The sequence below is a fragment of the Ascaphus truei genome, chromosome 1 (assembly GCF_040206685.1).
Source record: "Ascaphus truei isolate aAscTru1 chromosome 1, aAscTru1.hap1, whole genome shotgun sequence".
NCBI classification, from domain to species: Eukaryota; Metazoa; Chordata; class Amphibia; order Anura; family Ascaphidae; genus Ascaphus; species Ascaphus truei.
Genome location: NC_134483.1, coordinates 408,973,029 through 408,985,811, shown reverse-complemented (window position 1 = coordinate 408,985,811; position 12,783 = coordinate 408,973,029). Strand labels below are relative to the sequence as shown.

Sequence of the window (12,783 nt, the reverse complement as noted above, 5' to 3'; positions counted from 1 at the left end):
AAAGCTTTTAATTGTTTTTTTTTCTTTTTGTTTTTTTTACTAACTTGTGTTTTTTTTGTTTCACATTTTGTTTGTCTGGTGTATTTTCATTAGTGTACTGCATACGCTTCAAAATGTATGTTTTATGGCCGATTAACAAAGAGCAGAGGGACATGTAAGGTTAACCGAGGAGACTGTAATAATGTGTCATCTATCAATTACTAAAAAAGAAGGAAACTTAAGCATACCAATGGATGCAGTAACTCTACATGTCAAGTGATGCTAACAATTGTGTTGCTGCTTAACACATTGTTATTTCATTTCCTTTCCAAGTCCCAGCTTTGTCATGAGCTCTCCATGGTAGTACTGTTTAGTTCCAGTATGTACTGTACCTGCCCTCTATTGTATGTGTGCTGGTTTCTAGTCATTAACTGCTGTGACATTTCTTGACATTAAATGCTATGGTACCATCAACACTTCTGTGATAACACAGTAGGTTTGCCTTCAAATTGTTATAAGAATAGATCATCCCCACTTCACATAAGCCCCACTTGGACATCCAGTACGTGCGATGTTGCACATCACAAATTTCTTAGCTAGTTTGTGACAATGTTGTAGAGGGGAAAATAAATACACAGTGTGAATTCTCTGTTGTGCAAAGTATGTGCACAGTATGATGCACTTCAGTCTCTTAAACTACACTTTAATAAGCTAGCGACAAGACAATAAAGGCAGTTACACCTCTGGCTGATGATACAGTAGAATGATTTCTCACTCCTCAATCTGACACATAGGACCCAAGAGAAACAGGTGGTATATAGTCACTGTGTGTAAATCTAGCAATGTTGCATTGAAAACTGTTTTTTTCCAACAACTGTTAAGTGCAAAGAGCTCTAGTATACCAAAAGCACTGAATTTATGTGATTGACAAAAATATATAACATTCAAATTATCATTATTACTAGAAATTCTCAACTTCTTATCGCCATATTTCCAGAGGAAGTACAGTATCTACAATGTGGTGAAATGTTGCTTTGGGTGAAATATGTAATGAATTCAAAAAGCAACAAAGAAACATTCAGTAGCTAATTTTGTTCAAATTGTAAACGTAAATTACAAATAATTTTCTATGATATTTTCTATACTTTTTCGATTTAAAAAAAAAACTGTAAAAGTCATTAAGCACTAAAGGCCATACAGTATTTACTAAAACACCCCCCATGCTGGAAGATACCCCACAGGCCACTCTCTTGAATGGACTGTAAAGGGCCATATATTTACCAAGCCAGGAGGCTTATGGCGTAACACTGCATAATTAACTTCTCACCAGATTTTGAGATATACCGTATTATCTGTAGGAAAACGTGGAATATTGATTCTTTACCTGGTAGAGTGGTTTACATTTCAGTGGAGATGGCAGTGGCACATAAAACAATAAAAAGCACTGGATAAATATGAAATGTTGCAGTGCACGCTGGGAAAGAGTGATGGGGATCAGATTGGGATTGCAGAAGTACATATGAAGTGCTTGTATATGATAGCTACAGTACATATGTTAAGTAGCGTATACCGACATAAATCATATAAATAAAGAGACATTCCTCAGTATGAAAAGCATATAAGAAATGAGGAAAACACCAATGTTTGAAAAAGTTGTAAAAAGTGTATTGAAATACAACAATAGCCATACATAAATTGTGCGAATAACTTAACATTTTATAGAAAATCATCCTTCTAATAAATATATATCATAAAATCAACTTGCATAGGATGACACACCCGCGTATAAAAGACTTCACATTTCAGGCTACAGCCCTTTGTCAAGAGTCTTCTCACCATGGCCCCAAGTGTTCCTTTAATACTGTAGGTCCCTATCTACCCTCGATAGCGGAAGTATGGACGGGACACCGTTACCGGAGGGACTGCGTTGTGATGTCAGATGGGTAGTTACCATAGCAACATTGTGCTACCACTTGTTCGTGATGGTTGCTGGACAATATAAATCATAGGAGTAGCTAGGGGACCTCATATACTTACATATATCCAATAACAAGTGTTCTTGTACTGAAACCAATAAAGAATGTGCCTGAAATGTGTAAAACAGAGTATTGTATAAGTGTGTAAAACAGAGTATTGTATAAAACCATAGTGTTACAAAGTACAAAATAAAAATACAATTTTCTATAGAACCACAGCTTCACAAGTGTTATACATCACACACATGTTAACTTCTCTTAGTTCATCAGACAGCAGAATTTCCAAACAATCATAAATACTTTAAAAAGTATATTACAGATCATGGCTCATTAAAGTAAGAACGCATTAGAATAATTTATTAATAATTTAATTATTCCTTCTTTAATTACGTACACGATTAAATATTTTCCTGGTGGTCTTATCATATTTTCATTGTAAATTAACAATTCAAGATGATATTATTCATTTCTAAGAGTTTCCCATCTTCCATGTGTTATATTTTTATCATATTTACAATAAAAACCACCACATGTATTGATTGTTTTTTTTTTTATATACATTTATTATTTTTCACTGTGTTTTCGCTCTATGGATTCTGTGTGCGCTTAAATAGATTTATTTTTTTTAAAGTAGTGTATATAGAAAACAATATTAATTTACCTTTAAAGACCACATAATGTCAATGTATTCCGTTTATTACAGGATGATGCATCTCAGGGGAATAATAGGCAAGTTGAAGTCACAGGTAAACTAAAACAGCACTTTAACTCGCTACCTAAACAGACCAACACTACAGCTGGAGTATCTGTGATCATGGTAAGTTATGACTATATTGCAGCTCTCGTCCGCACAGTACATCCACAAGGCTGCAGATGGTAAATGTTCAAGAACATTAAAGTTGGAACAACACAGTACACTTTTTAGTTTTCTTGCTGTTCTATATAAAGCAAAATAAGTCCCTGCCCATTCCCAAATGTGAGAAACGTATCTTACTTGTTATGACCACACAGTTTTCTAATCACACAAACTGAGATCTCAAGGATGATCCTGGCTAACTTGTTACATATGCCGGACTTACCTGATGTTTGATTCAAGTCTACTACATAAAATCCAGAATGACTGCACGTGCCCCTAAGGCCGAGCTTATAGTACTGGCGACGCGACTGATTATGTCACCCGTCGCCACCTGCGAAATTTATAATTTAACTTTCAGCGACGTCGCTAGCGACGGGGTCGTTGATTGGTTCAGAGACAGTCACATGTGGTGACAGTCTCTGAAAAATCAAATTTACCCGGCTTCCAAATTTTTGGTCGCTCCGTCGCGCTTACTATAAGCGCTCGCGACGGAGTCAATTGTTTTGTTTTGGAGCAACGTTGCAACGCCGGCACTATAAGCACAGCCTTATGCTCTTATGCTTATGTGATGCCGAAATTTGCTAAATTCCTACTTTATGAGGGGTTACATGGTACTGGTCAACTCTCACAATTTGTGAGGGAGATGCCCTCTTCATTCTCTGAAATATCTATGATTATTATTGAGGGGGGAGAGGGGAGTTCTCCCCGAAAAGAAGGTTCTAAAATCATGCATTTTCCTACCAAATCTCCCTGAAAAGATGTTGTCAGATGTTCTCCACAATATATTCTTGGTAATGAGTGACAGAGAATGTGGGTAGGAATTGCAACGATGAGCTTTCAGAAATTCAAATGCACATTTTTAGATTGTTAAATAAAATGCAGGGTATATACACATTTTATTTGATATTGCAACCTACAATACTGAATATTGTCCAAAAACAGAATTCTAGAACTGCTGGCCACACGCTGCACAGATGTGAATGGGGCGACACTGATTATTTGAGCTACAATTACATGTTGTCACTTTAGAGCTTATAAGTTGTCAGATGATGTTGTTTACATTTCATTTCACAGTTTGAGTTTGACTTGTAAGAAGGGGAACTTCTGAGCTTCATTTCTTTCATTGTTGGGCCAGTGGAGATGAGCTTGAAGCAGAGGCCTGGTATAAAAGATGTACAGTATTATATTTTAATAAGAGCAATTCTGCATGTCCATTCATCTTGGCTCATTTCTCTCACATGGTGGACAGCTCTTTACTTCTTGCTGGTGAAGGCATTTAAGCTTAAAAGGGGCTTTGCGGTTTTCTTTAGGTATGCTTCTGGAATTGCTTTTGCAAATGTAACACCTTTATTACGTATATAATTACCCATTTTGAATGCTGAATGGATTTGCAAACCTGACATTTTGCAGACCAAAAGGGTACTGTATAGTGAGGTACTTGTCACTTGATAACGGTTAAAAATAAAAAGTAGATGCATATGTTCACAGTGCCCGGCTGGGACATTTTAACCCAGGGGGGAAGCCCAACCAACTGGCCCAGGAACCAGGCAGCCCACACACAAAACATAGATGCACACTACATGCACCAACCATACAATAAGCAAGTTCCGTACACAAACAAAAGTACAATATACAAACGCACCAGATATACATACCATATACATATATACACACATCAAAAACACACACATGATAACAGACCAAATACACACACCAGAAACACGCAGCATGCATTAACAAACACTATATAAAATACAAGCGTACACCTCATACAGAAGCATGCATATGTACACACACATACACACCCTTACTTTGTTAACCCGCAGCTCAAGCAAAACTCCTTTCCGTAGCTCCCGCGTGCCAGCTGCACTGTTAGCTCTGCCCCCAAACTCCGGCCCACCCTTCCACGTGTCTTTTGCTCTGTTTGCCTGTCCCACCTCCGTCTCTTTAGCTCCGTCCCCGGCCTGCTGTCGGCTTTTGGAACAAAGCCAAAAACCATCCGCAAGTTACTTCAAAGCAGAGAGCAGCGACCCGCATCCCTGAAAATAGGTCCAGCCTGGGGGACAGTTTCCCCCCTGGCCAGCCCGCCCCTGACTGCACATTGTTTCACCCTCCTCACTACCACTACCGTCTAATGTCCTTGAGAGCTAGGTTATCTTCAGAGAAAACTGCTTTGGAGTGCCCTGCTGTTCACTGTTACACCTACATATTATACAATCCTATGTAGCAGATATGGTTAAAGTCCAATTACATTTATGGAGTAGGTGTGCCAATACACTAAACATATTTAATCATGCATTTATTTCATCCATGACATGGTAAGTATGTGTCATCACATTACAATTAGTAACACTGATGGTAACAATGTCCGGTGCCTCATCCCGTAGAAACATGGCAGACAATGAACTCCGCTTTGAAGATTCCACTCTGACAATGTAACTTGCGGACAAAAAAATAGGCCCATATCTACTGATGTTCCATGTGATTGGGCCATAAGGTTTCTCGGTGTCTGTCATTGTATTATGGAATAGCACTGCTTAGTATATATGGCCCACAGTGCACATATAAAGGTTGTGTGCCACCATAAACACAATATTTCTCCCCTCTGATCTTTTGTAATGTAATTTCGAGCTCTGTAATACTCCAATATGTAGAATTCCTGAGAGTTCAGCAGGGACTTAGGAAAATAAGTTGTCCTATTCAGTGTCCCATTATCATATATACAGACATACACAGATCTGTCATGCAACATTGGTTACACATCCTCATGTTCAACTCTTCAGGATGCAAAGGGGTCCTAGTGCTTGTATTGCATCTCAAGGTCATGGGTATACCTTTTCTTTGTCCATATAGGAATCAAGAACATATATACTGTGCAAATGGCATACGTAACACACCTCTGGTGGCCTTTTTATATGTTTACTCATTTATTAATGTCAGCTTTTTGATCGCTCACTGAAAATAGTCACAGTTAAAAAAAACATATATTCTAATATTTTTTTTTTTTTTTTTAACTGTGACTTTCTTTTCAGTAAGCGATCAAAAAGTTGACATTAATAAGTAAACATATAAAAAGGCCATCAGAGGTGTATTACGTACAGTATGCCATTTGCACAGCCCGTACCATATTTCTGGCCTCCTGCTAATGGTTTGGCACACATGATGTGTTGTGTTTTGTATTGGTATTTCAAGCTGTGACTCTGCTTTTAGTAAGTGTAGTTTCTATCCCTTGCTTCCTTCCTCCATGCTTCCTGTTTTCCCAACGCCTGCCTTGCTTCCCTCTGCGTAGGTCCAAGCCAACGGTATGTACTAATTGCATCTGCAATGCTTTATCTGCTGCACAATACATGTAATAACACCTTGTTCAACAAGAGAAAAGGAGAAATAACAAGCATCAAGCTAAACTGTGAGATCATATTATATATTCACAAATGACATTGTAAGGGGATACCGGGTTATTGTACAACAGTTATGTAGCTGAGTGAGAGCACAGATGTGCAATCCTTGGAAAGTAGCCTCATACTGTAGGTAACAACTTGTCCACCTCCTGCTTGCTGATTGTTGTTAAAGAAGGAGACACTGGCTATTCAGGAAAAATATTCAAGTCATAAGCAACATGTGAGCCAGACAAGGCCTTCTGTAATACTCCCACCCAGTGGAGAAAAGCAGAACTCCTTGTGGCAAATTGTGTCATCAGAATTCAAACGCTCAGCTGTGTTGTGTGAGGTGGTTACCTGAGGTATGATGCCGGAATAATCCTTGTGTACCGGATTACCATGTGTTGTGTTCAGGGATAGTCTTGACACCACATTTTTTCCCTTTGCATGGTGCTTCATGAGTTCACAGGTCATCCTAGACTATATTCTGTTTGAGTCCATACTTTGTTTAAGAATCGGCATTATGTGTGGCACATATTGTGATTGCATGGACGTGCATACTGTACAAGAACTGTGATCTGGTGTGATCCATTACAAACGTAGTCCATCAGTATGAGTTGTACAACAGTTACATGGCATGCTTGTTTTATGAGTATTTGATTGACTGTATGTGACATACTACATGTTGTGGCATGCTACAGGTTAGTCGACCGTATTTGGTTTCTGTTTTAAATACGTTTTTTGCTGACATCCCTATGTATAGATTCAATATTATGCTTAAAATATGAATATCATATACTGTACTATTCTCCTCACTAACCGCTCGCTTACAAGAGACCATACTTTGTACTATTCTATTCCCCGTAGTCTTTGGCAAATTACACAATGTGTAGTTTGTTTGTTTTTTTATGTTTTCCCTGTTCTCTTATTACATTTTCTTTTTTTAATCCAACACTGCTTAATTTTCTCATTTTTATCTTCCACTCTTTTGCTTGCCATTAATTATTCCAGATTCTTAGTTGTTCTTTCAGTTTCTGTCTTGAGTATTCATTTTCTGCCATTTTTATTTGTTACTTTTATTTTTCCAATTTTCTTCTGGATGTTGCAGATGTTATTGACACACATAATTCCCAACACCTTTTGATAGCAATTAACTATACCAGTTAGAATCTTCAGTGTGGTACACACACACAGCTATGATCATAAAGTGATCCGAATACTGTCATTTAGTTGGTGTATAAAGGAAGGGTTAAAATGAGAGAGGATATTTATTGATATGGCCACACAAGAACATGACGACTCACAGTTTAAAGTTACTTTAACTTCTCTACCAGATGATCTGGCAACACCGAGGTTAAATGTACGGTAATCGTTTTATCAATAGCGCTGTTTTTTTATTATTATTCTATTAGTTGTTTTTTTTTATTATTAATGAGGAAAACATTACACAACATAGTTAATTCTCCTTTTCTCTATGTAGTGCATGAGAAAATATTGATTGTGTGTTCATATCATGATATAACTGCTTCCTATGCCATGGTCCTTATTTATTCGTGCTTTCCTTTGTAGAACACAGCTCTTGATAAGGTGGGACAGATCTTCTGTGGTAAACGCTGTGATGACACTGGGAACACTGTTCGGGAGAAAACCTGCAAGGTGATTACAGCGGCTGAAGATCCTTACCATGTTTCAGGGTCTACAACTTTGCTGTGATGATTTTGAGCCATGAGTGCTGGTTAGCTACATAGCCCAAGTGGATGAATGACCAAATCCAGCTGGAGCACACCGCCTGAGGCACCCTTATTTTGATGTGCTTTCCTCTGTCTTTTCTGCCACAAACTCGGCTTGTTGTTGCCCCCTTCTTTTTTTTTTCCCCCTCTGGCATCCTTTTGCCGAGCCATTTATCAGCCTGATTGTAAATTCATACAGAACAAGCTTGAGTAAGAGAGCAGGGACATAGCTTTAGCTCTGTTCCAGGACTGCTTTCCATGTGTCAATGTTAGGGCAGCTTATTGTAAGTGGGAAAAAACTAACTTTTAGATGCTTCCTAATACATATATGGTTTTGGTTCAGTTTCATGAATTTACTGTATCATCAAAGAGGGGAACTTCTAAACTATTGATCTTCTATCTACTGAATTTGCTAACATTGTCCAGGAGATGATTTCTGCACAATGTCATGTCAGTGCTCCAACCTACTTTTTGTTTTTGTTTGAGGATAAACATTAAAAAAGGATCTTTACGAATTATCGAAACAGGAGCAGATGTTTTAGGCATCACTGAATTTAAGACGGTGGCACATCTCAATAAGGAAAATAAAAACGATGTGTTTTGGGGGAAGTTTGTCTGGACACCTTTGCAGAGACAGCAATACGTTTGTTGCCCAGCTGCTGTACACATGCTTTTGATGGAAACGTTAATTTATTTAGGTGTGGGGGTATTTATTTGGGAAGACGCTAAATTATTATTTTCTTCCCTGGCTGTTCTGTGTTGTAACCATAAAGCCTCTTCAATTGTCTTAATTGTTCTTCTTAAAAGACTCTTGTTTGGAAGCTAATCCTTAGTGGAGCCTGGTGTGGAATGGAAAGCCTGCTGCATGTTGCATAACCAGGCACAAATCTGCCTCTGAAGAAGGCAAACGACTGCAAGAAAGCCATGTAGCTAAGCTATTAGCATTACTACTTCATATCCCAAGAGCCAGCAACACAGTGAAACAAAGGGGTTTTGAATTGCAATCTTCGTTTATCATTGTACTTTTCCTATTCTGCTGGAACTGGAGACAAAATAGTGGAACGGAAACAGATTCTGCATTTGGAACCAGCACTAATGCATTTTCATTTCTTTGTTTGCTTGTTTTATGCTACAGTATTGCTCAGCTAAGATCATGAATCACAACAAACTTTAGGACAGCTTTTTTACTTAACAATTACTTATCCCAAACTTGGTACAGTGCATGTATTGTCCTTTTTATGCTGCTTGGAGGGTTATGATGTGCTGCAACCCTATAAAGGGTCATCTCGGTTATAGGATGGAAATGTCGGATCAGCCCAGCCTTCGAATTTGTGTTGTTAAATGAATATGCTGTACTGTATAACATGCTGGCTATCCCTATTCAGATGAAGCATCTTCTTAAACGTACTGCCCTGACTAAAAGATTTGGTGTGAATTTGTAAAATCTTCTAACAATTACAATAAATAATCATTAAAAAGTTGTTAGCAGCAGATGAGTGCTTTAAACATTTTGCCATCCTCTTTTTGCACAGTTTAAGAAAATTAAAACTCATACAGTAGTAGCACAAGCACCCCGAGCCTCATCGGATGTATTTCATCTGTGTTTTGAGTGGTGCCTGTTGCGCTCCATAAGCAGCTTATTTATAAAATCTCCCAGCTGCAAAACTGGGGCACAAAACAGATTTATTAAAGAAACAACATCTCCTTCAAAGCAATGGGGCATATGTAGATTATAAGATCTTTGGGGCAGGGACTCCTTTTCCTAATGTTACTTTTATGACTGAAGCGCTTATTCCCATTGTGTGTTGTTATAATATTATGCCACGTGTATTACTGCTGTGAAGCGCTATGTACCTGGATGGCACTATATAAAGATATACATATGTATGTATCATGGCTAAAGTGAAGCAATTGTGGGGCAAAAAATCTGTACTATATGTATCAAAACAAAAACAGTTTAATGAAGAGGATATTTTTCTTTGATTCCATGTAGTGCAATTGTTTTGCCCCAGAATTTCTCCACCTTTGCCTTGAAAAATATACCCCCTTGATTTCACTGCAGAACATCTCCAGCGGGGCAGCATACTGCCATAAACCAGACACCGCCTAGAATGCAGCTAAATATTTCAATTAATTTGTATTCAGCCATATAAAAGGAGGCACACAATCTTCCAACGCGTTTTGCGCCTAATCTGGTGCTTTACCAAAGGCAACTCCTTACATTGTAATATTGAGCTACATTCAAGCCTGTTTCTGTTTTATAACAACACGCTGCCCCGCTGGAGAATATATCCATATTGGAATTGTACTGCAGCTTGCACCCTGACCATGAACCCCCCCTAAACATATGCACTTTTTGTTTATGGAATGCAAACGCTGATTACCCAAAGTTTGCATCAGAGGGAGCTGTGGTCACAGAGACTTCTGCTGTCCCGCAGAAACTAATCTATTATCAGAAGCAGCAGGGACCAGGATATAATCATATTGAAGAATAACCAATGGAGTATCAATAAGGATGAAGGTACAATCAACTGTTTACTTAAGTAAAAGGACTAAATATTACATAACAACTATATACTTTTGCTTCTAGAGCAGACTTGATGTGTATTATCAACCCTTTCTTTGAACCCCATTATTTGTTTTGTTGTGTATACATGGCTTTAATGAGATGGGTTTTCCTCAATAAATCTGATGCAGTATTTTTGCCCCAGTTTTGCAGCTAGGAGATCTTGATACATATGTCCAAGTGAGATATTCTTCATACTTTTTGCATCAGGTTTAGTCTAGTTTTGCAACTGGGAGACTTTGTTAAAGAGGCGATACAAGCAGTTTTTTCTTACAGGATTGAAGCAGGGGGTCTCTAGAGCCGAACCCCATTAATTTCAGCTCCAAGGACCCCTGCTTTCGGAGGTACTTGCCTTAGTAGGGGGTGCCGGAAGCCACTGCAGGGTTCACTATGTGACTGCTTTTCAGTTCCCGGGCCCTGCAGGACAATAGGAAGCTATGACGTCATTCTGTGCAGCTTCCTATTGGCTAATGTGACTGGGGACATTTAAACTGCAGGAGATACCGCACCCCTTTTGGAGGTAAGTATCTCTGATAGCAGGGGGTCCCCAGCGCTGAAAGTAACGGTGTTCAGCTCTGGAGAGACTCCCTGCTTCAAGCCTGCATTAAAAATAAAAAAACAGCTTGGATTGCTCCTTTTAAATGACCTCCCAATAGGTCTTTATCATAAAATAAAAAGACTCTTAGTTTGTATTTGGCGGAGTTCAGAGGTACAATAGAGTTTCACTGCTTCTCAATGTATTGTTGAGTCCTCAAAGCAAAATTAGCTTATTATAGGTAGAGGTCTGTAGTCTTACTCCGTATTACTGTTTAAATGTATTGTATGCACAGCATTCTCATTTTGTGCAGTAAAGATCCTAAATATAAAACAGTCGGCAAGGCATTAAGAACTAGTTAAGCTTGGAGTGCTATTCCTGGACTGCAATGCATTACATTGCAGTTACTTGGCAATGCTGCCAAGCCCCTTTGGCTGCCGATATGTTAAAGGTGCAATCTCTTCTACGAAGACACGACACATTTTCCTTTAATTTAGAAGTACACCCTTCCAGCATGCCTCTCTTAAACTTGCTGAGTACAACCCTCATCATGTCCATGCTTCCCGTGGTAGAACGTGGCAGAATATGATCAGGTGAAGCTTTAATTCCAATCTGATGGTGTCACTGCCCTCACATAGAAGGATGACCCAGGAATCAGTGAGAATACGAGCAGCACTTTCTGAGAGATGACATACTGTAGAAACTGTGCAGTTACTTTGATACAGTGGCAATTCTTTAAAGTAGCAATACAGTGTGCATTTTTGTTTTAATAGATGCAGCAGTTGCTTAGCTTTAAGGACATTTTAATACATATTCAGCCAATCGACTCGTTCTCCCGTGATCGATCGGCACAGATCCTGCTGCCCTGGGTTCACATTATGGCCGCCTATTTCAAAAGTGGAAGGGCTGTGCTTTTATAAATGGTTGCCATAGCAACCCAATGACGCTTACTACATTAAAATAATGTACTCAAAAACACAGGATTTTGAATGTAAGGTTAATACATTCAAACTAATTTAAAAGGGCAGAAAGAGTGGGATGGGGGGGAAGTTTTTTTTTTTTTAATTCAGTATTATCTACTACTACACAACTAATTTATTTAAAAAAAAATTTTTTAAAAACATGAATGTATTGCTGCTTTGAAGATAAAAAGTCAGTAGATCTGGAGATGTGTGAAGTTAATGGAGTACCACTTCCAATTGATGACTCATTTATTTTATGTGTTAAGCTCGAAATTTATTTTGGGCACAATTGCACCTTTTAATGTATTCTGTGACAATGCTGCACTGTGCAGGCTCTACTTTATTTGCAATTTTGTTTCTCATACCATGTTTTAGATCATCTTTATAATTAGCTTTCATTTTGTACTAGAAATGTGAAAGATAAATATTAATAAATATTCTCTTCATGGAAACCCGCTACCTGGCTAATTTTTTATTTATTTTTTTTGTTTTTGTTTTTTTATGGGGTTTTTTTTAGCAAGGCATTTTAAAGCTTTTTTTTTTTTTTTTACATTTTATTTCTCTTTTGCATGTTTGTCAGCATGCCGACAGTTTCATTTTTACTATTGTAACCATGCTGTAAAATGGCTACAGTCATCTCTCCTGCTGACAGTAAGGCCTGGTAAGTTATGGGCATGCCAGCAGTAATTATGGAGGTTTGCCCTCACACCCTGGTGAGGTGCCCTATGTATAGATGGGAGTGGTCACATGCTCTGAATCCATGATTAGTGATGTCAGAGTTGTGCCAGCCCCCAGAGGATAC

General features: G+C 38.3%; 1 protein-coding gene across 7 annotated transcripts in view; it reads left to right on the top strand.

The window, feature by feature from the left end:
* DCLK2 (doublecortin like kinase 2) overlaps nucleotides 1-12,438 on the top strand; it is a 165,717-nt gene extending 153,279 nt beyond the window's left edge. For 4 of the 7 annotated variants that reach the window (XM_075613754.1, XM_075613745.1, XM_075613735.1 and 1 more), the window contains 2 exons: nucleotides 2,659-2,772; nucleotides 7,758-12,438. In XM_075613754.1, the coding sequence (XP_075469869.1) occupies nucleotides 2,659-2,772; nucleotides 7,758-7,901 (258 nt within the window). In that variant the 3' untranslated portion in view covers nucleotides 7,902-12,438. Of the gene's footprint in view, nucleotides 1-2,658; nucleotides 2,773-3,885; nucleotides 3,985-6,100; nucleotides 6,114-7,757 lie in introns of all 7 variants that reach the window. The other 3 variants (XR_012803799.1, XR_012803800.1, XM_075613764.1) reach the window with 3 other exon arrangements.
* The last annotated feature ends 345 nt before the right edge of the window (nucleotides 12,439-12,783 follow it).